Source organism: Sorex fumeus, unplaced genomic scaffold (genome assembly GCF_029834395.1).
Source record: "Sorex fumeus unplaced genomic scaffold, SorFum_2.1 ptg000047l, whole genome shotgun sequence".
NCBI classification, from domain to species: Eukaryota; Metazoa; Chordata; class Mammalia; order Eulipotyphla; family Soricidae; genus Sorex; species Sorex fumeus.
Window position 1 is genome coordinate 17,811,172 of NW_026606104.1, and position 27,893 is coordinate 17,839,064.

The 27,893-nt window shown below is 38.5% G+C and overlaps 1 protein-coding gene across 1 annotated transcript in view; it reads left to right on the forward strand.

Moving 5' to 3' along the window:
- TTLL7 (tubulin tyrosine ligase like 7) overlaps positions 1 to 27,893 on the forward strand; it is a 174,862-nt gene that overhangs the window by 120,145 nt on the left and 26,824 nt on the right. Inside the window, exons 18-19 of the mRNA XM_056123661.1 lie at positions 1,269 to 1,349; positions 22,773 to 22,933. Coding sequence (XP_055979636.1) covers positions 1,269 to 1,349; positions 22,773 to 22,933 — 242 coding nt within the window. The remainder of the gene's footprint in view (positions 1 to 1,268; positions 1,350 to 22,772; positions 22,934 to 27,893) is intronic.

Sequence of the window (27,893 nt, forward strand, 5' to 3'; positions counted from 1 at the left end):
AAAAAATTATGTAATAAAAACCTAAAACATAAGTGGATAATGTCATTGTTCTGTAAAGAATATAAAGGTTCTGTAACTTATAAAATTATTATACCAGACACTAAAATTTTTACTATATCTAACATATGTAAAAACATTTTAATGCTTCATGTAATACGTATGTATTTGTACAAAAATACCCCAAAGGAACAAATAATCCTAGTTCTATATGAACAATCTTCTAATGCTATATTTAGTATCTGTTATTTTGTGTGTAAGTACAAATCTTGGAAATAAAATTAATTCTGGCTTTTCCATTTCTCCCCAAACTTTAAGACAGTTGACTTTTAGTTAGTAGATATTGTGTACTTGGTTAATCCTGTCACTGTCCTGTCACTGTCCTCCCATTGTTCATCGATTTGCTCGAGCCGGCCCAGTAACGTCTCCATTGGAGACTTTGTTGTTACTGTGTCTGGCATATCGAATACGTCACGGGGAGCTTGCCAGGCTCTGCCGTGCGGGCGAGATACTCTCGGTAGCTTGCTGGGTTCTCCGAAAGGGGCAGAGGAATCGAACTCGGGTCGCCATGTTGGTTGCGTCCAAGGCAAATACCCTACCTGCTGTGCTATCGCTTGGTTAATAGAAGAAGAAAACTTTCGATTGAGGTGCTCAGGGCGTACTCCTGGCTCTGTGCTTAGGAAACCATATGTGGTACCAGAGATGAAAGCTGGGCCCACCATATGCAGAGAAAGCACCCTACTATAATATCTGTCTGACCCCCGCACATGACTTTATAATGCAAGGAGTTATTTTTATTTTTATTTAATTTATTTATTTATTTATTTTTTGGTAAAGATGCTGGGGAGTGGGCAAGTGTGTTGGGTTTGTTCTGAAGCAGTGTTCAGGAGGCCCGAGGCCCTGAAGAATGATCTGGTCCAGGAATTTAATGTGAGAATCTGAGGATAAGACCTTTAGTTCTGGTGATTACTGGACCACCCTGGCAGTGAATAGTGTCCAGTAGGGATGGTCACACCTGGGCTACATACCTGTAGGGAAGCTTGGGGAACCATGTGGTACTGGGGGCAGGGATAGTTCACCTCATGCAAGCAATAACCCCTGGGATATCTTCTTGCCCCTGAAAGTGTTCCTTTTTTTTTTTTTTAATTTCAAGTAATTGAATGTGTTTGTTTCTCAGTTGAGTGTGTAAAATTATCTCAACCAATTTGTTTACATTTTGCTACTTTTAAAAAAATTCTAATTTAGTCTTAAAATTTTCTACCTCCAAATAGATCATGGATAACTGGAAATACCATAAGTCGAAGGTGGCATCATATTGGCTCATAAAATTGGATTCCGGAAAACAGCGAAAAGTGAGTAATGTCCCCAAATGAAATATATATGTATATATGTATATATATACATATATATATACACACACAATTTTGATTAAGCTAAATTCATAAATTATTCATGTGCATTTATTCATTCATCAATTTCTTTAGTAAATATTTGTTGTATGTCTGTTCTGTAGTTGGGCATTGTTCTAGCTTAATTTAAAAAAAGACACACTGGGACTAGGAGATGGTTCCAAGCATTGCATGCAGAGGTCCCAGTTCAATCCTTGGCACTGCGTGATCCTCTGAACACTAGTCGGCATAGCCCTAACTGTCTCCAGCACTGCAGGGTCCAGGAAGTACCAAGCAGGACTGTGTTGCCTGCCCACGAACTGACCAACATCTTGTCATTCGGTCCGCACAGTTGGGAAAAGTAGCCCTGGGCCCCTGAGCAGTACTTGGGAGAGCCTCCAAAACACACAAAGAAAATAACTCGTATTCTCATAAATAATACACAGTATATGACAGAACGTAAGGTATCTCTCTGGCCTGGAATATGGCTCAAGGGGTAGTGCACATGCATTGCATATGCAGGGTCCTGGTATCAGTCCTCAGTATCTCATGGTGGTCTGGATACCTCCAGGGGTAGCCCTGTTGCCCCCTGAGTGCCACTGGGTGGACAATGGTGGGGAATGACTCACACTGCAGTTAACTATGAAGAATAAGATATCTGTTTTGGTTTTTGTTTTGTGTTTTTATTTAATAAAAAGGGAGCTGGATAGTAGAGCAGGTAGGGCACCTGACTTGCATATGCCTAGCCTGAGTTTGACCCCCCAGCTTCCCTGCCAGGAGTGATCCCTGAGCTCAGAATCGGGAGTAAGGCCTGAGCACAGTCTGGTATGTGTGTGTGAGTGGAGTGAGAAAGGGAGAGGTAGAGGGAGAGAGGTGAGAGAGAGGGAGAGGGAGAGAGGGAGGAGGGGGAGGGGAGAGGGGGGAAAGGAAGACAGAGAGGGAGCAAGAGGTAGAAGGAGAGGGACAGGAAGAGGGGGAGAGGGAGAGGGAGGGGAGAGGAGAGGCAAGAGAGAAGAGAGAAGGAGAAAGAGAAAAGAGAGAGAAGGTGGGAGAGAGAGAACATTTAAGCAGTGCCCTAAGTTAAATTAGAATAACATTTGGCATGCAAAGTCCCATCAGAGAGAGGGAAAGATAGGAAGTCCTTAAGGTAGAAGTGAGTTTGTTGAGTCTCAAATAAAAAACACAATCTTACTTCCTTATATTTAAAGGTAGTTGGTTTGTGCTGATCAGGTTAGATGATGTGATGAAAGATGAGGCTGGAAGATAGACAAGTATCAGATCACAGTGTAACAGGCCAAGGAAAGCCTGGCTGTGGGCTATATTTGAAGCCATGGGCAACCATTGTCAAATCATGAGCAGAAGAATTGCATCGTCTATTCTGTAATTTAAATTAATCTTGAGAGATACTTATGAAGAATAGAATTGTCAGGGAGAGACTGTGGCACAATAGAAGTAGAGAGGAAATATACTTAGAGTGAGGTAAAACTTAATGGTTGCTGAATGACCGTTTCCCCACTCCAGGGAGGTCGATGGTGATGGTCAGGCAAAGGAAGGAAACGAAGGCCAGGCTGGTTGGTCTTAGCAGCAGTTTATTACATGGAAGAGATGTATGTCATGGAGGCCCCAGGATCTCTCAAGCACATGCTCCTTTCTTCTCTCAGCTTCTGTCCTCAGCCCCATCTTCCCAGGTTCTCTGTCCCCCAGAGAGCTCTGAAATCTCCCTTATATAGATCATAGTACCTCTAAAGGGCACAATATAGTGATGTCATCAAAAGGAGTTACAGAAAGAACACTGAGGCAAAACATACATTGTTTCTTTACATGGCAGGCCAGTAATCCTGGCCTCACCTTTTATAAACTACAAGCACTTGGATTAGCACAACAAAGACCAGTCTGCTAGAGTTTGGAATCTACATCTCCAAGATCAGCCTGCCTAGAGCCAGGAATCTACATCCCAAAGATCAGTCCTGGCTTAGCACCTGGGATCTGCATACCTAAGACCAGCTAGGTTCCTGTGAGATAAGGGAAACTGCCTCAATATACTGAAATCATTTACTGAAGGCAGTTTGAAGGGGTGAAAAGTTCAGTCTCACCCAAGCTAGTCAGGACACACAGGAAAACTGCTTCTAGGACAGATTCTCATTTAGCAGATCAACTCACGCTAGAACAGAATTCCCTGGGTGTGTTTCTCCTCTCCTTTTCCGATCACCATATAAGCATACATGAGATCACGAGATCATGGTCCTCCCGTTGTTCATCAATTTGCTCGAGTGGTCCCAGTAACATCTCCATTGGAGACTTTGTTGTTACTGTGTTTGGCATATTGAATACATCACGGGTAGCTTGCCAGGCTCTGCTGTGCGGGCGAGATACTCTGGGTAGCTTGCCAGGCTCTCCGAGAGAGGTGGAGGAATCGAACTTGGGTCGGCCATGTTGGCTGCGTGCAAGGCAAATGACCTACTGCTGCGCTCTAAGCATACATAATATAAATCATTTTGTATGGAAACAGTAAGAAATACTTTGAGCTTATAGAATTGCTCTCCTAGGGCCATCTCGATCTCAGACTGCAGTGCTCAGGCCAGATATCTTTCCTATTCCTAGCAGCAGGGTCCTAGTCTCATCTTTACTTTTGGATCATGACAGCATTTGTCTATGATCAAACTCTTAACCTATAGTTAAGAATCGTGGCACCTTGGCCTGGCCCATCTCAATGCCAGGGCAGCACATAACTTACACACTTGCCCTGGTTCCATCCAGTCCCACGTCGGGACCCTGCCCTTGGGGTGCTAGGAAGTGAGGGCAACCGAGGCTTAAGTTGAGAAAGCAGATGCCCAGGAGTGAATAATATTCAAAACCAATTAACTCCTAAGTTACAAAGCATAATATTAATTGTCTTCCTGTATCTATACAAAAAGGACATTGCATTAAAGTAAACTATTCACAAGACATAAGGAGAGGAGAAAGGCAATATTAACTTACAGTACAGCTTCAGTGTCTAAGAAGGATGAGACCTTACAAATTGGTTGGGGAAAAGAGCACAAAGAAGTAGTTACTGACAAAGTAATGGGAGTGACTCGGCAGCACTGTGATAGGTGTAACCTGATAAACCTAAGCTCCTTGTACTCCAACACCTGAAGCCATGAAAAGAAAATATTTTACTGACTGAGAGACCAAGTGAGTTAGTGTCCCTGATAGGCATGGAAAGTTAACTATTAAGAATTATGCACTCGGCCGAACTGGGTTCGATCCCCGGCATCCCATATGGTCCCTCAAGCACCGCCAGGAGTAATTCCTGAGTGCAAAACCAGGAGTAACCCCTGAGCATTGCTGGGTGTGACCCAAAAGAAGAAAAATTACCTGGTGGAGAGATGGGTGTTGGAACATTGTATGACTGAAACCCAATCATAAACAGCTTTGTGATGCTCTATCTCATGGTGATTCAACTTAATTTTTTTTTTTTAAATTGCCTGCTGTTTTTGGCAACGTAGAGGATAATGGTGACCCTGTCATAGCAAGTTCATTGACACGGTGGGAAGTCAGCTTGAGTGGAGTAGGTTCAAGAGATGAAAGGTAGAGAGGAAAAGGGCCAGTGGAGACAGTAGGTCAGGGAATTTTCTGTGGAGGGGAAAGGGAAATGTGGTATCTGGAGAAGGATTTGAGATTTAATGCTGGAGTTTTCTAAGAGATGAAGATATGTATAATTATGCATTCTTGAGAGTGACCTAGAAGGAGAGGCGTGGCATGGGAAAGAAGCGATGGAAAGTCTTTGAGTAAGTAGACCTGCAAGGGGCAATAGAAGGGAAAGCGGAGTATATACAGTTCAGTCATGGGAATATATTAAAATTTTCTTCTGATGGGGGTGGGGTCTTTGACGATTGGAGAAAGGAGAATCTTGTATTATCTATCATGGGGAGTTGCAATTTTTAGTATATGTACTGCCGAAGGGGAGTTGCAAGGGGAGTGGCAAGAAGCCCTAGGGATTTATCAAATGTATTGCAACATTATTTGGAGGGAGATAAGCTATTTTAGTAACTTCAGTAATGCAGGATGTTCCTTCAATAATGCAAGCTATCATTTCCCCTTTCTAGGATTGCATAGTAATAAGCTAAAATTTAACACTGATCCAATGATGACTTTTAAATTGCCTGATTTTATCTGACTAAACTGAACTCAGCAATTTCACATTAACTCATTCAACAAATAATTACTTGGTGTTCTGCCATGTGCAAATACTGAGCTCCTGTTGAAGTGGGAATAGTTAAGCTAGTAACAGGTATATTACAAAACATATTTAGAGCTCTTAGTACATGTTTGTCAAATCATTGATTGTGACATTGATTAATTAAGATAGGAAATTTTATTAGAAGTAGAATCACACATTTCCTCAAATCATGTATTTTTGTTTTATGACATTGAAGATTCCTCAGTCTAAAGAAGTTGATAATTAACAAAATACCCAGAAAAATATTTCAGTACAGGTATTAATACACACTAAATGGGATGTTTTAAATCAGTGGAGAAAAGATAATTTTCTACTAAATGGTACTGCAAAAAATTGACTAGAGGAAAATTAAGTAGGAACTTTATCACTCACCATATACCAAAAATAAATTCAAAATGAATGGTAGTTTTATAAATAAAACATTTATTTCAAAGAAAATATAGAAGTCTGAAGTAAATATAGAAGTCTATGTTTATAATCTTGGAATGGGGAAATGATTTCTCAATAAAGATCCAAGACTCAGAGTAGTTAAAGGAAAAGAATGATATATTTGATTACATAAAATCTAAACACATGGAAAAAAACTTGCTTATACCACATTGAAGGTAGAAGTGGTGAGAGAAATAGGGATGGAGGAGGAAAGATAATTTGCATCACATAAAATACAAATTTCATTTGTAAATGAATACCTCCAACAAATAACTCTGCAAAAGACAAACTATACTAAAATATTAATAAGTAAAATAGCATGTGTATTGGAAGGGTATGAAAAGACAAATAATGGAGCTTTATGTAGCCAGTTATGATATAAATAGACTTTGACCTCACTCATGATGAAAGTAAAGCAAATAAAAACCATCATACTGGGAAAGGTTAATAAATAATAACATTCATTGGTGGAAATCGTATCAGTAAAGGTCTGTTACTAGGCATTCAACGGGTACATTGGTACAGCTAAGTAGAAAGGTAATTTGCAGTATCTATTGAAATTTCAAATGTTCATAACTGCATGACACAGTAAAACCACTTCCAAAATTTTATTACACAGGATAGAGTGCCAGCATATAAAACATTAGTGTCTGTGAGCATTCATTGCAGTGGTATTTGTGAAAGCAAACATTTTGAAGTAGCCTAACCGTCAGTCAATAAATTAATATTAAAAACATTAAAGTAAAACCATACTATTTAGTTGTATTAAATTGTTGTTATTTTGGAATCATAGATATTAACTTGAGATACAGCAGAAGCACATGACATGATATATGAACCAAACATATGTTAGTAAAATTAGTCAAACTTTACTCATCAGGAGTGAAGGACCTTCAGTACTCCAGGTCTGTGATATCTGTGAAATTGTAAGTCCATCAAATCAAAGGTGTTTCTTCTCTTATTCTTGGAGGTGTTCTGAGTTTGGAGTGCCAAGTGCTAACAGTGTCGACTCACATTGGCACAGAGGAACTCTTCCACATTTGGGTGACTTTATTTTATTCATGATTTGTCATTCCTATGTTTTTTTGATTAACTTCCATTCTGTAGCCTGTTGAAATGAAAATGCCTGTTTTATTATGAACGTTGCTGTACATATTCGCAGTGTAATCATTTCAGAAGGACACCTATGCATAATGCCATTCAATGAGAATTTGAAATGTGATTCGTGTGACTGAGGAATGGAACTTTTAATTTTCAGTAATGTAAATGCAAACATGTCTAGTGACTACTGAATTGACATATTGCATACACAGATCAAATTTAGTCTTCTAAATAATTTCTTAGGTTGGAATGCTATTAGCTATTTTCCTGCTGAAAAATTCCATAAGAGAGCTTTCAAGGATATCTAGTGAGGTGACATTGCCTTGGATAAATTAGAGGGAGCACCTTTGCCTACCTCTCCATTCTTTGTACCTTCCAGGGAGATGGTAAAATAGTAAATAAGCAAGTCACGCATTAATATGACTGTGTATGTTTTAATTTGAATATATATATCATTAAATAAATATCATAAATATTTAATGATATATAAATATATGTAGCACTGTAGCACTGTCCTCCCGTTGTTCATCGAGGGGCACTAGTAACATCTCCTGTGAGACTTGTTGTTACTGTTTTTGGCATATTGAATACACCCTGGGAAGCTTGACAGGCTCTGCCGTGCGGGTGGGATACTCTCAGTAGCTTCCTGGGCTCTCTGAGAGGGAGGGAGGAATTGAATTTGGGCCGACCGCCTGCAAGGCAAACGCCCTACCCACTGTGCTATCGCTCCAGCTCCAGCATATATATTATTATAGTTATATTTAATAAATATTTAATGGGTGGGTTTCTCCTTCTCAGAGAGCCAGCAAGCTACCTAGAGTATCCCACCCGCACGGCAGAGCCTGACAAGCTATCTGTGACGTATTCGATATGCCAAAAACAGTAACAATAACGGGTCTCATTCCCTGACCCTGAAAGAGCCCCCAATACACCACTGGGCTATGCTAGCACGCAACAGAGATGAATGGAGACATTATTGGCCCCCACTCGAGCAAATCGATGAACAATGGAGACGACAAGTGATACAAGTGATATCATTAAACATTTTTTTAAATCTGGGCACAAAATTATTAGGATAATTTATTTTTGAAAGCTTGACTTATTGAGTCAAAGAAAAGAAAATGGTGACATTTTCCTTTTGTTATTTGTTTATTTTTTTTTTTCAGGTTAATGCAGTCTTTTTTAGATGGAGAAAGAGCAGGGAGATAGAGACATTTCTGTGAAATCTGTCTGGACTTCCTTACAACAGATATTATTTTATTATTATTTTAACTTCTGGGGCCACACTCAGAGTTGTTAAAGGCTTATTCCTGGCTCTGTGCTCGGGGATCACTCCTGGTGGGCTCAGGGAATCATATGGTGCTGGGTATTGAGCCCATATGGTCCATATGATGACAAGCACGCTGCCCACTATACTATTTCTCTAGTCCCAGATAATATTTCTTATTCTAAACTAAACCTCAATGTTGTTTTTTTACTCAGTTGCACTTATGATATCCCTTGAGAGGTTTATGTTTTCATTTTTTCTAATTCTCTAAAAGCCAGAGAGCATGTCTTTACCTCTAAAAGGCTTTCTTTAAACTAATTGGTGCAATTCTAGAATCATTTATGAACTTTGTTAGTAGCAAGCTAGCCTTTTCTCTCTATACTTCTGTTTCTAAGCAGGGTCATGTGTTTATTAAACAAAAATCACCAAATTGCAATAAGACTATTGTTTTTTTTTTACACATGATATGAGAAGGTCTGTTAAATATTCATATAATGATAAATTAAATGATTTTTGTAAATATAATAACCTTTATACATTAGAAAATTAATTCTGTGTTATAAGGTTAAGTGGTTTAATCTTGAGTAAAAATAAATGGTTAATTATAAATTTGCTAGCAAGTACTATGATAGTATATCTACTCTGCTGATTCACTCTAAGAATATTTTCAGAATTTTCTTTGTGGAATATTATATTTTTCACAATTTTTAAAATTAAAGAACTATGATTTGCAAATTTATTGATAGTTGAGTTTTAGGCAAATAATATTTCAAAACTAATGCCACCACCAGTGTCAACTTCACCAGTGTACCCATATTTCCTCTCCATATCCATCCACACCTTATCCCACCTGTCAACTTGACAGACACATTATAAATTTTCAGAGGTTGCAATTTAGATCTTATTCATGTTTTCAGCTTTTGTAGTGTGTTTTGGACATATGGCTCTACCAGTACACATAACAATGGTATAACTGAAGCACAGATGGATGCCTGTTCAATCATTACTTCCAGTACTCTTTTTCCATCCTTGATTTTTTTTCCTTCCTCTCCTTCTCCTCTCTAACCACTGGGGTCATTGGTGATCTCAGTATCCCTCTTTTACTACATTTATTCACCCAGTATTCTATATGCCACAGATAAGGAGATCACCCTATGTTTGTCTTTCTTCCAGCTTACTTCGCTCAACGTAACAACTTTTAATTCTGACCAAATTGCAGCTGAATATTCCATTGTGTATATATACCACATCTTTATAATCTATTCATTTGTCATTGACATCAAGGTTGATTCCATATATTAGCTATTGTACTGAGTGCATATGTTCTTTTGAGAGAATTTTTTTTTAATGCCCAAAAGTTGTATTGCTCAGTCATATGGCAGTTTAATTCTGAGTTCACTGAGAACTCTCCATATTATTTTTCATTCTAGACAATACTCTAGGCAACATTCCCACAAGCAGTGACTGAAAATGGAATACTGTTTTTTGTTTTGATTTTTTTTCTAGTTCTCAATGTATGTCCACCTCTGTATTTATCACCAATTTTTATGTTAGGGAGTGGACACACTAAGTGAGGGATTATTGTTTATAAAGCCTACATACCTAGTACCTTTTCTTCCAAACCCTAACTTGTTCTTTTTTGACATAAATTAAAGGTATCATTGTTCTAAATACTAATACTATATTCAAACACCAACACAAAGCTTATTAAAGTCCCATAGTTTGCAAGATCTTAGCAGTTACAACCATTCTTTTACAAGGTAATACTACACTTAGCGGAAGAATTCAAAACATAAATGTTGGCTTTCTGGAACCATTGAGGATGAATCTTACCTAAACAATTTACCTTGCAGAATTGCCTACTTTCTTGAACGCCCTTGAAAAATGCCTAGGGAACGCCAGACCTTGGCTACCATGAGCAGCCCGTGTTAAACCTGTACAGCTTTTATGCTTTTGTCACTGTGTCTATGATCACTCTTCCTTTTCTTTACTTAAATGCATTGTTCTTAAAATAAGAGACTTAACACCCAAGAACAGCTGTGATAAATACCAGGAGGTTCACTCCATGGCTTCGAGGCCAGCCGCACACTCTAGGGATAAAGGCAGCTCAGATGGAGAAGGGAGCACCAAATAAAGGGTGCTGGGAAGATCCGCCCAGGATGGGCGATGCGTGTTGAAAGTAGACTCTAGACTGAACACGATTGACACCCAGTGCTTATTTTGCAAACCACAGCACCCAAAGGAGAGAGAGAACAAAAGGAAGTGCCCTGCCACAGAGGCAGGGTGGGATGGGGGATGGGGGGTTAGGAGGCATACTGGGATTGGTGGGGGTGGAGAATGGGCACTGGTGGTGGGATGGGTACTCGATCATTGTATAACTGAAACCCAAGCACAAAAACTTGTAAGTCTACAACTGTATCTCATGGTGTTTCACTAATAAAAATAAATAAATAAATAAATAAATAAATAAATAAATAAATGCATTGTTCTTTGAGAAGTTTTTACAAGTTGGTGAAAGTCTAAGCTACTTAGTGAATGGTGGGGCACTCCTTAGAAAAGAAGCAAGGACAAAGAGCAGCTGGTTCTGTGCCATTACTCTTTTCTCTTCCCCTATACTACAGGGGTAATTTAAGAGCTTTCCCCATGGGGCCAGAGCGATAGCACAGCGGGTAGGGCGTTTGCCTAGCATGTGGCCGACCCAGGTTCGTTCCCCGGCATCCCATCTGGTCCCCCAAGCACCTCCAGGAGTAATTCCTGAATGCAAGCCAGGAGTAACCCCAGAGCTTTGCTGGGTGTGACCCCAAAAAAAGAGTTTTCCCCATAATTTTTTGAATAACAAAAATTAAAAAAATTAAAACTTTTTGTTTTTATAAATTCAACCTCACCAAATTGATAGATTCACCTACAATCACACTAAGAAAATCATATAAAAAATCATCATCAATGCAAATCATTTAGCTAGCCAGGAGTGAAGGTATTGAACGCTGACATCAACAGAGATATTTTTTAATTTTGGAGAGATTTTTTTTAAGGGGCTTAGAATTTTTTAGGCAAATTAATTAAAATTCAGCATACATAAGGACAACTGGAGAATGGTAAAAGATGCTGAGAATCAGACTACAAATGGAGTTTACCAAAGGAGTGGGGATAAGGAAGAGGACCTTGAGACATCGGTAGAAAGACATTGTGGATGTGGTGTCAGAACATTTTTTGCCAGAAACTCTTATTTTTTTTAAATTTTATTTATTTATTTTTTTTTGCTTTTTGGGTCACACCTGGCGATGCACAGGGGTTACTCCTGGCTCTGCACTCAGGAGTTACTCCTGGCGGTGCTCAGGGGACCATATGGGATGCTGGGAATCGAACCTGGGTCGGCCGCGTGCAAGGCAAACGCCCTACCCGCTGTGCTATCTCTCCAGCCCCCAGAAACTCTTATTAACAGCATTATAAATCATGGAGTCACAATAAAAATTGGGAGATAAAAGATGAATTCTTTTTCTTTTTTTTTTTTTTCTAATTCTTTTTTTTTTTTTTTTTTTTTTTTTTTTTATTAGTGAAACGACATGAGGTACAGTTGTAGATTTACAAATTTTTGTGCTTGGATCTCGGTCATACCCCGATCAAATACCCATCCCTCCACCAGTGCCCATTTTCCACCACCAGGATAATATCACTCCCCCCCCCCCATCCTCCCATCCCCCATCCCCCCCTGCCACTGTGGCAGGGCATTCCCCCCTGTTCTCTCTCTCCTCCTGGGCGCTGTGATCAGACAAAGAGGCATTGAGTGGCGAACATGTTCAGTCCAGTCTACTTTCAACCTGCATCTCCCCTCCTGGGAGGATCCTCCAAACACCCTCCACTTGGTGTTCCCCTTTCTATCTGAATTGTCCTTTCCCCTAGAATACCCAGCTGGCCTCTAAGTTATGGAGTAATTCTCCTGGTGTTGCTCTCAGCTATTCTTGGGTATTAATCTCATATTTTATTATTTTATATTCCCCAGATGAATGCTATCTTTCTATGTCTATCCCTCTCTTTCTGACTCATTTCGCTTAGCATGATACTTTCCATATTGTAGAATTCTTTTTCTTTTACCACTACCTTAATTGTTCTGGGTGAACTCAGAAGTGAAATCCACTCAGGAAATGTCTGAATGCAGAGCTAATATAATGTTTTGGGGGCTGGAGCAATAGCACAGCAGGTAGGGCATTTGCCTTGCACGCAGCCGACCCAGGTTCAAATTCCAGCATCCCATATGGTCCCCTGAGCACCGCCAGGGGTGATTCCTGAGTGCAGAGCCAGGAGTAACTCCTGTGCATCGCTAGTTGTGACCCAAAAAGCAAAAAAAAAAAAAAAATGTTTTGAAGAGTGCACTGGAAATTTATCAAAAATGTTATATGTTGGTATAAACCCTAATAATACTATTAGGTATTAGGTAGAGGAAAGAGTAAGCAAATGTATAGTCAGATAAACTTGGCCTCAGTACTTTCCCCAGAGCAGGTACTGTGGGAACTTGTTTAGAGATACATCACATTGACCTAAGAGAGTTTGTGTGAGAATGTGGGAAGGCGTCTAGTCTTAGATAAAACATGCAAACCAATTATCTTCCTTCCTATTAATAATCTTCATAAAGAGCTGTTTGTATGATGTTTTTATTTTAATAAGAGTATTTTTTGTTTGTTTCTTTGTTTTTTTTTTTTTTTTTGGACTACACCCAGTGATGCTCAGAGCTTACTACTGCCTCAAGGGTCATTCCTGGTATGGCTGAGGGTAACATGAGGAATGCCAGGTTTTAACCTGGGTGGCCACATGTAAGGCAAGCACCCTCCTCACCATACTATCTATCCAGCTCATAATAAAATTTAAAATGTAGAGTTATTTAATGTAGAATAGGAAGAGAGTAAAATTGTTGGGTTTTCATATATTGATCATTTATTTGCATGAAATTGGTACTATTACCTTATAAAGCTGGAAGGAGACATTCAAGAAAGCAAAAATAATCTTGAATGCAGGTGGGTCAGTTGTAGAATATAGAATTAGATAGTATGAAAGGTTACCTATTTAGGAGGTCAGGGAACTAATTTATTTCTAAATGTACATTTATTCGAACTATCCTTCTTTCAATGTGATAATAGTCCACAATCGCTGCACGGTGAGTTCACTTCCCTGAGAAACAGACACATTTTGAATAGAATTAGAAGAGAAAGATTTGTAAGAGTCAATATCCAGAAGAGATAATAAAGATTGAGAAGTGCCTTGTTCCCAGAGTGCAGTGTCAGTCCGACACCTGTGAGTGGAAGCTAGGGAGATGTGAGAAACTCAGATTTTTTTTTCCCTTTATTTTATTTTATTTTTTTTTTACAGTTGTAGATTTACAATTTTTTGTGCTTTGGTTTCAATTATACAATGATCAGATACCCATCCCTCCACCAGTGCCCATTTTCCACCACCATGGATAATATCCCTTCCACCCCCATCCCCCCAACCCCCCTGTCTCTGTGGCAGGGCAATCCACTCTCTCCTTTTGGGTGTTGTGGTCTGCAAAAGAGGCATTGAGTGGCAAACATGTTCAGTCCATAGTCTACTTTCGACATGCAACTCAGATTTTTTTTTTTAAATTTTTATTAGTGACACACCGTGAGGTATAGTTGTAGACTTACAAATTTTTGTGCTTGGGTTTCAGTTATACAATGATCGACTACCCATCCCTCCACCAGTGCCCATTCTCCACCAGCAATGATCCCAGTATCCCTATCCCCCATCCCACCTCGCCTCTGTGGTAGAGCATTGCCTTTTGTTCTCTCTCTCCTTTTGTGTGCTATGGTTTTCAAAAGAGGCATTGAGTGGCAATCATGTTCGGTCTATAGTCTACTTTCAGCATACATCTCCCATCCTGGGAGGAGCCTCCCAACACCCTTTACTTGGTGCTCCCTTCTCTATCTGAGCTGCCTTTTCCCCTAGCATGTGTAGCTGGCCTCCAAGCCATGGAGTGAACCTCCTCATACTTATCTAGCTATTCTTGGGTGTTAGTTTCAATTCTTGTTTTGTTACTTTATATTCCCCAGATAAATGCAATCTTTCTATGTCTCTCTGACTCATTTCACTTAGCATGATACTTTCCATGTAGTACTACTTGTATGTAAATTTCATGACTTCATCTTTTCTAACAGCTGCATAGTACTCCATTCTGTAGATGTACCAAAGTTTCTTTAACCAGTCATCTGTTCTTGGGCACTCGGGTTTTTTTCCAGATTTTGGCTATTGTGAACACTGCAGCAATGAACATAGAAGTGCAGATGTCATTTCGACTGTACATTTTTTGCCTCTCCAGGATATATTCCCAGGAGTGGTATTGCTGGGTCAAATGGGAACTCAATTTCTAATTTTTTGAGAGTTGTTCATACTGTTTTCCCAAAGGGCCGGACCAGTCAGCAGTCCCACTAGCAGTGAAGGAGAGTCCCTTTCTTGCCACATCCACGCCAACACCAGTTGCTATTATTTTGGATGTGGGCCAATCTCTGTGGTGTTAGATGATATCTCATTGTTGTTTTGATCTGCATCTCCCTGATGATTAATGATGTAGAGCATTTTCTCATGTACCTTTTTGCCATTCGAATTTATTCTTTGAGAAATTTTCTGTTCATTTCATCGCCCCAGTTTTTGATGGGGTTGGATGATTTCTTCTTGTGGAATTCAATCAGTATTTTGTATATCCTTGATATCAACCCCTTGTTGGATGGGTATTGGGTGAGTATCCTTTCCCATTCTGCAGACTGTCTTTGTATTTTAGTCACTGTTTCTTTGAGGTGCAGAAGTTTCTTAGTTTAAGATAGTCCCACTTGTCTATCTCTGTTTTCACTTGCTTGGCAGTGCCGTGTCATCTTTGAAGATGCCATTCTCTTCAATGTCGTGGAGAGTTTTGCCAACCTTGTATTCAATGTACCTTATGGATTCCGGTCTGATGTTGAGTTCTTTAATCCATTTTGATCTTATTTTTGTACATGGTGTTAGGTAGAGATCTGAGCCCATTTTTTTGCATGTCACCATCCAGTTTTGCCAGTACAATTTGTTAAAGAGGCTTTTCTTGTTCCACTTCACATTTCTTGCTCCCTTATCAAAGAATAAATGATCATATGTTTGGGGAGAGATGTCAGTATATTCTCATGTCCATTTTCTCATGTCCTCTTTTATTTCCTGAAGTAACGTTTTGTAGTTTTCTTTGTACAGGTCCTTTACTTCCTTAGTTAAGCTGATTCCTAGGTACTTGATTTTCTGGGGCACAGTTGTGTACAGGATTGTTTTTTCATGTCACTTTCTTCTCTCTCACTATTTGCATATAGGAAACCCATGGACTTTTGGGTATTGGTTTTATAGCCTGCAACTTTACAAGTCTATTGTTTCTAGGAGTTTCTTGGTAGAGGTTTTAGGGTTCTCTAAGTATAGTATCATATCATCTGCGAATAGTGAGAACTTGATTTCTTCCTTTCCTACCTGAATGCCTTTAATATCTTTTTCTTACTTAAGCGCAATTGCAAGCACTTCCAATACTATATTGAACAGCAGTGGAGAGAGTGGACATCCTTGTCTCATCCCTGATCTTAGAGGGAAGGCTTTCAGTTTTTCTCCATTGAGGATAATGCTTGCTGTAGGCTTGTGGTAGATGGCTTTAACTATATTGAGGCAAGTCCCTTCTATCCCCATTTTGGCGAGGGTTTTCATCATAAATGGGTGCTGGATCTTGTCAAATGCTTTCTTTGAATTATTGATATGATCATATGGTTTTTATCTTTTCTTATGTTGATATGATAGATTATGTTGATTGATTTCCGAATGTTAAACCATCCTTGCATCCCTGGGATGAATCTCACTTGGTCACGGTGTATGATCTTTTTGATGAGTTGTTGAATGCTCTTTGCCAGTATTTTGTTGAGAATCTTTGCCTCTGTGTTGATCAGGGATATTGGTTGTAGTTTTCTTTTCTTGTGGTTTCTTTGTTTCCTTTTGGTATTAGAGAGATATGGGCTTCATAGAAACTGTTTGAGAGAGTTTCTGTTTCTTCAATTTCCTGGAAAAGCTTGAGAAGAACTGGCAAGAGGTCCTTGTTAAATGTTTGGAAAAATTTGCTAGTGAATTCATCTGGACCTAAGCTTTTGTTTTTAGGAAGACTTTTGATTACCATTTCAATTTCTTTAATGTTAATAGGATTATTCAGGTACTCTTCATCTTCTTTATTCAGCCTTGGGAGATTATAGGAATCCAGGAATTTATCCATTTCTTCCAGGTTCTCTTGTTTCACCGCATACAAACTTTCAAAGTAGTCTCTGATGATCTTTTGAATTTCTTTGGTTTCTGTTGTGATATCCCCCTTCTCATTTCTGATTTGGTTTATTAGGGTTCTCTCTCTCTTTCTTTTTGAGTCTTGCTAGTGGTTTATCTATTTTGTTTACTTTCTCAAAAAAACAGCTCTTGGTTTCATTGATCTTTTGGATTGTTTTTTGGGTTTCCTGTCATTCGTCGATTGCCTCGAGCAGGCCCCAGTAACATCTCCTTCATCCTAGCCCTGAGATTATATTCAAGGCTCTTTAGGAGAATGAGACCCATCATTGTTACTGGTATTTGGCATATTGGGTACGCCACGGGGAGTTTGCCAGACTCTGCCGTGTGGGCAGGCTACATTTGGTAGCCTGCCAGTTTGTCAAAGTAGGAATGAGATGTCATAATAAGATGTCGCGCGGCTGCATTTGCGGCCACGCGGTTCCGGGAGCTGGTTTTTATAGTCTCAGAGTCTTGGCCGCTGATGGGATTACACAGTGCCAGGGGGCCAGTTGGTGGGTGTGACCCCCACCTACTGGAATTTGGAGGATCTGGGTGGAGGATGCTCGACTCCAATCCGAGTAGGCTTGGAGATCTCAGCCCCGGAACCCACGTGGCTTTGTCCCTCTGCCGGTACCTTCAGGTACCTTTGGGTTTCCATGTCATTAATTTCTGCTCTAAGTTTTATGATCTCTTTCCTTCGGTCTGGTTTTGCCTCCTTTTGTTGGTCCTTTTCTAAGATCTTGAGGTGTGAAGTCAAGTTGTTTATGTGGGCCCTTTCTTCTTTCCTGAGAAATGCTTTCAGAGCTATAAATTTTCCCCTTAACACGACTTTAGCTGCATCACGTAGGTTCTGGTAACTCATGTGTTCATTCTAATTTGTTTCCAGGTATCTTTTGATTTCATCCTTGACTTCCTTCCTGACCCACTTGTTGTTCAGCATTGAGTTGTTTTATTTCCAGGTGTTTGATTTGGTTCTCAGTGTCTGTGTGATTTACTTCTATCTTCAGTATATCATGGTCTGAAAAGATTGTTGATACTATTTCTATCTTCCAGATTCTATTGAGGTATGTTTTGTGGCCTAGCACTTGGTCTATTTTGGAAATTGTTCCATTTGCACTGGAGAAGAATGTCAATTCTTTCTTTTTGGGGTGTAAAGCCCTGTATAGGTCTATAAACCCTATCTCTTCTATTTCTTCCTTCAAAACCAATGTTTCCTTGATGAGTTTTGTTCTTGTTGATCTATCCAGAGGTGATAAGGCGATGATGAAGTCTCCAACTACTATTGTGTTGCTAGCAATGTCCTTCTTAAAATCTGTTAGCAGTTGCTTTAAATATTTAGCTGTTCCCTCATTAGGTGTGTATACAATTAAGAATGTGATTTCTTTCTGTTGTACATATCCCTTGATAAATAAAAAATGGCCTTTGCTGTCCCTTCTAATCTTTTTCAACCTGAAATTTATGTTGTTGGATACTAGTATGGCCACCCCAGCTTTTTTGAGGGAGCTGTTTGCTTACAGGATTGCTTTCCATCCTTTAACTTAAAGTCTGTGTTTGCTCCAACTGTTCAGATGAGTTTCTTGTGGCAGCAGATCGTTGGGTTCTGTCTTTGAATCCATTTTGCCACTCTGTCTTTTAATTGGTGAATTTAGACCATTGGCATTGAGAGACAATGTTGTTATGTGGTTTTGTGTCATCTTTCTGTAAGGGTGTATTGTGGTTGTGGGGTTTGTCTTGTATTATGGTAGCCGCTTTAGCCCTTCTTTTAGGTTTGGTTTTGAGTCTATGAAGTTCCTGAGCTGCTGTTTATCCACAAAATAGTGTACCGGTCCTTCGAGTTTGAGTGAGAGTTTAGCCAGATAGAGTATTCTTGGTGAAGCATTCATTTCAGTGAGTTTTTTCACTATATCCCACCATTGCTTTCAGGTTTGGAGGGTTTCTTCTGATAGGTCTGCTGTGAATGTAAGGGGTGCTCATTTGTATGTGATTTCCTTCTTTGACCTTGCTGCTTGCAGTATTGTGTCTCTATCCGCGGCATCCATCATTCTAACTATGATATGGCGTGGAGTGTTTTTGTTAGGGTCTCTTTTAGCTGGCACCCTTCAGGCTCCTTGACTCTGAATGGCTGCATTGTCCACCTCTGGAAACATTTCAGCAATGGTTTGTTTAAAGGTGGCTTTTTTTCATTGGGATTGTTTCCCTGAGCTTCTGGTAGTCCAATGATTGTAATGTTGTTCCTCTTGGAATCATCTTCTAGGACTCTGATTCACTCTAGAGCTATTTTGAGGGCTCTTGCCCGTTGTTTGTTGTTGCCTGTAGGCTTCATGCAGCTGATCTTCCAGCTCACTGATTCTGTCTTCAGCTGTGGCCTTTCTACTGTTGAGGGCACTGACTGAGTTTTTTTTTTTTCATCTACTGAATCTTTTATTCGTGACATTTCTGTTTGTAGCTTTCCAATTTCTGCTCTCATTTCTTTCTGTATTTTCTCGATTGTTTCTCTCATGTCCTCCTTTAAATTATTGGATATCTGTCTCACTGCTTCATTGAGTTCATTGAACATCTTCATTACTGCATATCTGAATTTTTTTCTCAAAGAGATCCCTTAGGTGAGTAGCACCTACTGAGGCTTCTGGACTCTTTTCACCGTCCTCCCCTCGTGGTTGGGATTTGCGTTGTTTCTTCATGTTGGTGTGGAGGTATGGAGACTGAGATGTTACACGAGATTGCTGAGTATGAGTAAATTATCTGCGGCTGCATGAGTGTTGGCTGGCCCAAAATTAAGCCACGCCCACTTCTACAGAGACCATGCCCACTTCTGAAGAGGCCACATCCTCTTACGGGTATCTGGTGTGTGTGGGGGCGGGGTACAACCTGGGGGAGGAAGAAGACTGAGCATAGCATTGGGGACAAACAGGAAGAGGCTCAGGATGGTGTGTATGCAGAGAAAGCCAAGTCCTGGGTTCGAGTAATGACTGACCTAGGCGGCGGAAGAAGACCTGGCACAGCTTAGGGAATGAACAGGAAGAGGCTCAGGGATGGTGAGTGTCCCAGGGTCCTAGAGGATGCCTGGGTGCCTACGCAGAAAAAGCCAAGTTCTGGGTTCGAATAATGACTGACCTGGGGGAGGAAGAAGTGAGAAGCTCAGGTTTTCAGTGAAGTTCTGAGAAAGCCTTGGGCTTAGAAAAAAAAAAGAATTCTTCTCAAAAGGAAGAAATAACACCTGGCAAAAGTAGTTTCTCACTGGTATTCCAACCACTTTTCAGTTCTTGTCCAGGAACATTTTTGGGAGCACATAAAATTGGCTTGAAAACATTCAAGCATGTAGCAGGTTCTGAATAGGTAGGATGGCACCGAACCGAACACTTAAAAGCAGGTTGTTTCACTTGGTCAGTCTCTATAGCTGATACAGAACTGTTTGTGATGTAATTTAATTTGAGAAATGTTTTGGGTTGCCAGTTTTTTTTTTTAAATCAAGAAGTATATGCTATGTCCTGTTCAGGATTTTGAGTGGTTTATTCGTTCGTTAACTTAATTTCTCATTTAAATATATATATGCAACAGGTATTTGTTACAGTCTTATCAGATTGTTAAGGTGTGAAATGTATTGGATTCCCATTAAACCTCTTAATTCTGTTTTGTGAACATTGTTGAAATATGTATCTAACTTTCTGCTTCAAGATCTGCTGATTGCTCAATAGAATATTGTGAAATTCTAAGATTAGAATGCCATACACACAAACTCTTCCAAATGGTTTTTATTTTGTGTGTGTGTGTTCTTCGAGATAAAAGAAAATTATTTGCTTTATTTCAAATTGTCCTTAATGAGTGTAAAATTTAAAGGTCAAGGATGTGGAATTAAATACAGAAAAGAATCCTCACCAAGTGAAAATGGAAATAGTTAAAATCTTATTTAATCCTATGTTGCGGTAACTGCACATTTACATAATTTGGTTTTCTGCCAAGAGTGAATTTGCTTTATATAGTTTGTAAAGAACATATATAAAGTATGAAAATATTTCAGCATTGGTAAGTTATAAATTATGCTAAATTTGCTGAAATGCTTATTTTCTGACATTTTATCTAGGCATAAACTGAAATTGGACTATGATGAGAAAAAGTAATGTTATTAAGGTTGTACTTTTTACATTTATTTTAGAAATAAATTCATTTCTAAGAGATCCTTGTTTATCAAATACTCTCAAAATAGCTATTTCATTTTAATATCTCTGTAGTTGTTTCTGCATTCATTTTGAAATTATTTTCTTTTTCACTTGGGCTGACATACACACCATGCAACACTGTTCATTTTGCATCAGCAGAGGTGCTTTCCCCCTATAGTCACGACTGCTGCACGCATCATTAGAACAGCATGTAGTGGTTTTAATGTTATTTCTAAACCTCTGTCACCTCATGCCATTATTTTAATTTAGGGCCAACTGTTCAGCCATATGGAGCAGTCTGTCATTCAACATCTGTATGTTCTTACGAAATATGAATTTGTCTGTATGATTTGTGCCTTCAAATATGTTATATTTCATGTGGAAAAACCAATTCTTTTACTTTATTAATGTTTTCATTGACTGATTCTCCCATTTATATCCCCCCGCCCCCCCGTAGAGAGATCAGTGTTGGATTGAGGTGCTTTTAAAAGCCACTGTGTCAGTGCATGGATTCCTATAAGTGAGCCTCTTCTTAAGTACTCACCATTTCTTTTTGTGTTTCACAAATTATTCATCTTTAATCTCTTTTATTCTAATCTGAAAGCTCTCAGAAAAGCAATGTAGCATGATAAATAGAACTGGCAGCCACTGTTTCCTCATTCAAATCCTATTGCTTGGTTGCCTTCTCAGCCTTCCTGAAATCAGTGGGTTTTCTGCTAAAGGTGCAGTTGCTGATTTCTCATTTCTCATCACTTTCAAGCAAATTAGTCTCTCTGGTCCTACTGGTAGACCTGCCACTGCATTTGTGTTTATACATAGAACCCCCACCAAATCTTCCCAAATATTATTTGACGAGAGATGAATATGAATCGCAGAAGAAAGCAATGAGGCTCCCTTCAAGGATTTTACTCTCAGTAGTGGAAAGACAAGTTCATTGTAAATCCATTTTGGGTAGTTGTTAAAGGCATAGGTCTGATTGTATAGCTCATTTATTCTCTATAATCTTGAATAAGTTACCTATATGCTTTATGCTAAGTTTTTCTCATCCAAAAAGTGAGTATGTTTTCTAAATCCAAAAAGTGAGTATGTTTTCTAAACCCTGTAATGTTTTCTAAACCCAAAATATTTGTATAAAAATTAGGAGGCAAAACTTAATCCAACTTTTTGGTAAAAATGACATGACAGGAAGTTATGTATTGCTTTTGTTTCTCTACCATTTGAATATTCTTGTTTTATGTGGTCTTTTTCTTACTTTCTAATGAACGCTTACACACATATTTTGCCCATTTTTTCCTATTAATTCATTGATTTTATCCTTTAGACTATGACATGCTTTCAATTTTTTAGTGTTATTTCAAAATTGTTATTTTAAGTACCATAGTTTACAAAGCAGTGTTTGATAGATTTCATACATAAAACTTCCAGCACCATGCCCTCTACCAATGTCCCCTTCCCTCCCCCATGTCTCTGTGTCCTTCCCACCTCTAGTCCCCCCATGGTAAGATTCCTACTGAAGACTAGTTCTCAGTTTGTTAAGTCATTGATGTTTACATTAGCAATTTTTTGGAATTTATTACATTTTCTGACAAATTTTGTTATCATATTTTGAGATTACAATTTTAAAAAATATCTATTGATTAAATTTGATTTAAACTTAATCATTTTTTACTCAAGTGGTCTAACTTGTCATTTGTCAAGTTTTGAAACATCAAAGTTTCAAAAATACACAGTTCTACTACTTCTGGACTCTCTGTTCTGTACAGCTGTTCAGTTCATGTGTATGTTATCTTTGAATTATTTGTGTGTACATACACACACACACACATACACATATATTTACTCATCTCTGAATTTCAGGAATGTCATCTAGACTTTGAAACTCTTCTTTTCCCCACTAGATTTTGGACATAGTAAAAACAAGTGTTCGTTCGGTTCTTTCGCACATCTGGAAAGTACCTGATGTTGAGGAAATAAATTTGTATCAGATTTTCAAGCGAATTTTTAGTCGCTTGCTCTGGAATCGTGGCCAAGGACTGTGGAACTGTTTCTGTGATTCAGGGTGAGTTCCAAATTATCTTTTATTATTTTTACCTTTATTATGTTAATACCAAATTCTGAAGATGACCTAATAAAATAATTGAAATTCCTTTATGTCTTTGAAAATATGAAATTTTTACTGCATGTATATGTGAATGTAAGAGTGTGTGTGTGTGTGTGTGTGTGTGTGTGTGTGTGTGTGTGTGTGTGTGCACATTTATTTGATTTTGGGACTACACCTGGAAGTTCTTAGGATTTACACTTGTCTCTCTGCTTTGAGATTACTCTTGGTGGTGCTTGGAGACCATATGTGATGCTGGAGATTGAGTCGGGATGGCCTCATGCAAGGCAGATGCCTTACTGTGTGCTGTCTCTCTGGCCCTATTGCTTTTTTTCCTTCTATTTTTGTTTGTTCTTTTGGGTCACACTCAGCAACGATCAGGGGTTACTTCTGGCTTTGTACTCAGGAATTACTTCGGCCCCATCTGGCCCTACTGATTATTTAAAATAATATATAGCTCTAATTTTTGTTTGTTCTTTTAACCCATATCCGGCAATGTTGGGTGCTTGGTGCTCAGGGTTTAATCACAATAGTGGTGCTTGAGGGATCATCTAGTACTGGGGACTGATTCTGGGGCTTCCATGTACAAAACATGTGCTCCAGCCCTCTAAACCATCTTCTCAGTCCACTTTAGCTTATTTAGATGGGATGTGGAGATAATAACACCTTATCTGTTCTAATTTTGTGAAAAGAAGGGAGTCCTTGTGTGTGTGGCTGGGCCACGAGCTTCTCAAAGACTTCTCAGAGCATCCTAGGACAATTTCCAGCAATATGTGACTGACCAGTCCCCAAGTTCAATTCAAGGGCCCGAGGATGCAGTGATGCTCAGGCCAGGGCACACCAGGCCTATGCCAGCAGTGCTCAGAGGGCTTTGAAGGCCACATTGATGGTTCTTGGGGGCCTCCAGGGCTCTACTTGGTGATACTTGGGAATCCTTGTGGTTATCGGGATCAAATTCAGGGCTGATACATGCAAGGCATATGCCTTGAGCCATATGCTCTCTTCACAGTCCCCAGAAGTTGGTCTTAAATGAAAAATAACTCTTGTTACAAAATCAGTATCTGGAAAATTCTTTAGCTATTAGCTCTAAATTGCTGACTTCCAAAACTATGAATTAATTCCTGCTCCTCTTCAGAATTTTAGTTCTGCCAATGCTGTTGGGACTCATTTTCAGTTACACCTCAGGATATCCAAGCTCAAATGCTTCTTATCTCCTTCTTGTTGAAAAATATCTTCCCATGTGAACACCCTTAATCCCATTTTATCCTCCTAGTCAGAGAGGTTTGATATCTTCAGCTTCCTTCTCCCACACTTTATTTAATCACATGCTAAATTCTACTAGATTTCTTTTTTCTGTCGCATATCCACTGTTGCTATTCAAGCTGGTTTCTCTTTTTAAAGATAAACATTTTTCAATCTGTGATAAATATTTCTGGAGATGTGATGTTAAATTTGACCTCGACCCTGCCCTAAAGAAACTAAAAAATGAGAGTGACTCAGGTTGTGTGGTTTACGTGTCAAGCATTGTTCTGAACACATTCTATGCATCCATCATTTATTCCTGATACGAGCCATAGCACAGTGGTAGGGTGTTTGCCTTGCAAGCGGCCAACATGGCCGACCCGAGTTCGATTCCTCTGCCCCTCTCAGAGAGCCCAGCAAGCTACTGAGAGTTTCTTGCCTGCATGGCAAAGCCTGGCAAGCTACCCATGACATATTAGATATGCCAAACACAGTAACAAGTGTCACAATGGAGACGTTACTGGGCCTGCTGAGCAAATCGATGAACAACGGGAGGACAGTGACAGTGAACATCATTTTGAAGCAGGTTATGATCACTATCATTTTATAGGTAAGGAAGCTGAAGCACAGAGTTTGGACTTTGTGTGGCTGGGATTTGAACTTAACAACCTAGTCACACAGGCTTATTCTTGTAACAGATAAGTGCTACTTCCTCTAGGAAACAGAGCAAGACACATATAAAAGGGATCATTGTAAAAGAGACACAGAGACTTCAGGATGAAGAAGGTTATAAGACACAGTGAAGGTAATTTCTTAATGATCAAGATCTGTACATTAGGAAGAACTCACACTCCTGAAAGTATATATACCAAATGAGGGACCAGCAAATACTTAAACCAACTACTAATAGACTTGAAGAAAGACATTACATAACTACTACTATGTTACCTTAACATAATAGTAGTTATGTGACATATTATATATGTGGCTTTTCATCTCTAAAAAAGCCGAATATACGTTCTTCTTCAATGTACATGAAACATTCTCCAAGATAGACCATATGCTGCGCCATAAAACATACCTCCTTAAAATTAAGAGGATAGAAATTGTAGAAATGTACTTTTTGATATCAAATAAAAGGAAAATTTTGGTAGAAGAACTAGATGAAATGAATGGATTTCTATATATTTGGCTTCCATTTTTTTTCTTTATGCATCATACTTTCAGGATCAGTTGCTAAAAACATCTAGTGATTCTCTTTATTTATCCTAAAACTCAAGTTCTAATCTAAATATGTAAAACTTCAATATGTTGATTTTTCTTTTTTCACTTGTCTTCTTACATTTCTCTCTTACTTGAATGCTGCTCCAGAGAAACAAGCTCACTGCTCTTTGGAAAGTATCTTCAATCGTTTTATTTTAAAATTTATTTTACATTTATTGGGGTAACAAACTGGTTATAATAATTATAGATATTTAGGGGTACAATTTAATGACTTCAAAATATATGCTACCACACCAGACCCACATGAAAAACCATTAGCCATGTGCCAGATGAAGAAAGTCCTATTCATCTTCTTTTAACTTTTTTAATGAACTTTTGTGTGCTGACACTTAAATAAGCATTCATTAAATAGAACATGGACTTTGGCCAGTGGTGATGAACGTAACACCTCAAATGGGACAAGTATCTTAATTTAATGCTTTTAATTTTGACTATTAGGGAGAGTTATACTATAACTCATATTCAGAATGTTATATTATTTTTAATTTTCTTATCTCTACATCTTAAGTAAGGGAATAAAAAACTATCTTAAAGTGAGTCAACTATATTAAATCCAACCTAATGACTTCAAAGGAAAAATATATCCAAATTGAGAGGAGAAGGTGGTAATAGAAATAGACATTTGTAGGAATACTCAGAATCCCCAGTGAAAAGAAAAGAAAATTCAAATGGTTGAACTCAGGATATTATATGTGTGCATTTATTCTTATCTGACAATTTTTTTCCCAGGACGTAGCAGATTAACACAGATTATAAGCATTACCAAATTTATCCCTAAATATTTATTGGTCAAATAAAGTATATATAAACTTTATGTATATTTGAACATCAAAAATATATAAAATTTAATACTCATGTATTTGGTAATTTCTTATATTTTATAATAACTTTTGTTGTTAGTGTTAATTTAATTAGTATACTACTATTGAATGAAAAATTGTACCTCCATTAATAATAAAAATATTATAAACAGTTATGTATAATTATAAAAATTCTATTTAGTGCTAGTATCTGAGAACATGAAAGGCACTTGACTCCTTTCAGTGTTCTCATTTTACTCAATAACAAGGAACTCTGTTAATTTACCATGACATACTGACTTTCAGGGACCATGTTGTTCCTGGAAAAAATAAACAGTAGCTTTTCTATTGAAAAATACTTTTTTGAATTTATAAAGCATCTTTCAATTCTTTCTAAAGCATTTGCTATCCAGAGCTATCAAATATCTTCAGAAGATTGAAAATGGAGTCTTTGAATTTCCCATTGGAAGTACATTTTTTCAGAAAAATGCTTTGCTTAATATATTTTCTTTCTGAAAATCTTTTCTCCCTCTGAGGATTAAGCAAATTGGTATATGTAAAATGAGACCTGAACCACTACCAAGTCTCAAACCAAACTTTTCCTTTGAGGCTTAAAAAGGCGTTTTAAACTAAGAAAGTAAGCTTCTCTCTTACTCTCTTTTTCTCTTCCGATACAAACTCCCACCTTCTCAATTTAGGCCATAAGAACTTCAGGACTATAAATCATATATTTTATCACAACTGCACATGATTGAGAGACGTGGGGAAGTGGTACTCTGGGTCAATTTAGAACTTTACTTTTTTTTTCAAAAAATTATAGAGCACAAACTTATATTTTAAGTTATCATTTTGGAAAACAGGAGCAAAGACAATCCTGCATAAAATAGGTGTTTTTTAAAAAAATTTTTGGGTCACATCCTGTGATGCATAGGGGTTACTCCTGGCTTTGCACTCAGGAATTACTCCTGGTGGTGCTCAGGGAACCACATGGGATGCTGGAAATCAAACCCAGTGGTTGCATGCTAGCCAAATGCCCTACACACTGTGCTATCATTCTAGCCCCTAGGTTGTTATTAAAGATATACAGTCTACTTTTCTTAAGTACACACAGTTATTTAAGAAAGTTATTCTCAAATTATTTCAAATAGAACTCATATGGGTCTTTATTTAAAGAAATTGATAAAACTCACTGGTATTTGAGAACACCCATTTATATAAACATTTGTTTAAAAACCCATAAATATTATTTTTAGGCCATTATTTTTTCTGATAATGTTGTATACACTATTAATTTGATTAACAACCACTTTTTTTCAGTGTATAAACTGAAATTTTAATTATCATGCACTGCACTACACTGTCATCTCGTTGTTCATTGATTTGCTTGAACGGGCACCAGTAATGTCTCCATTGTGAGACTTGTTGTTACAGTTTTTGGCATATCGAATATGCCACAGGGAGCTTGTCAGGCTCTGCCGTGCAGATGGAATACTCTCAGTAGCCTGCCGGGCTCTCTGAGAGGGACGGAAGAATAGAACCCCAGTCGGCCACTTGCAAGGCAGACGCCCTACCCACTGTGCTATCGCTCCAGCCCT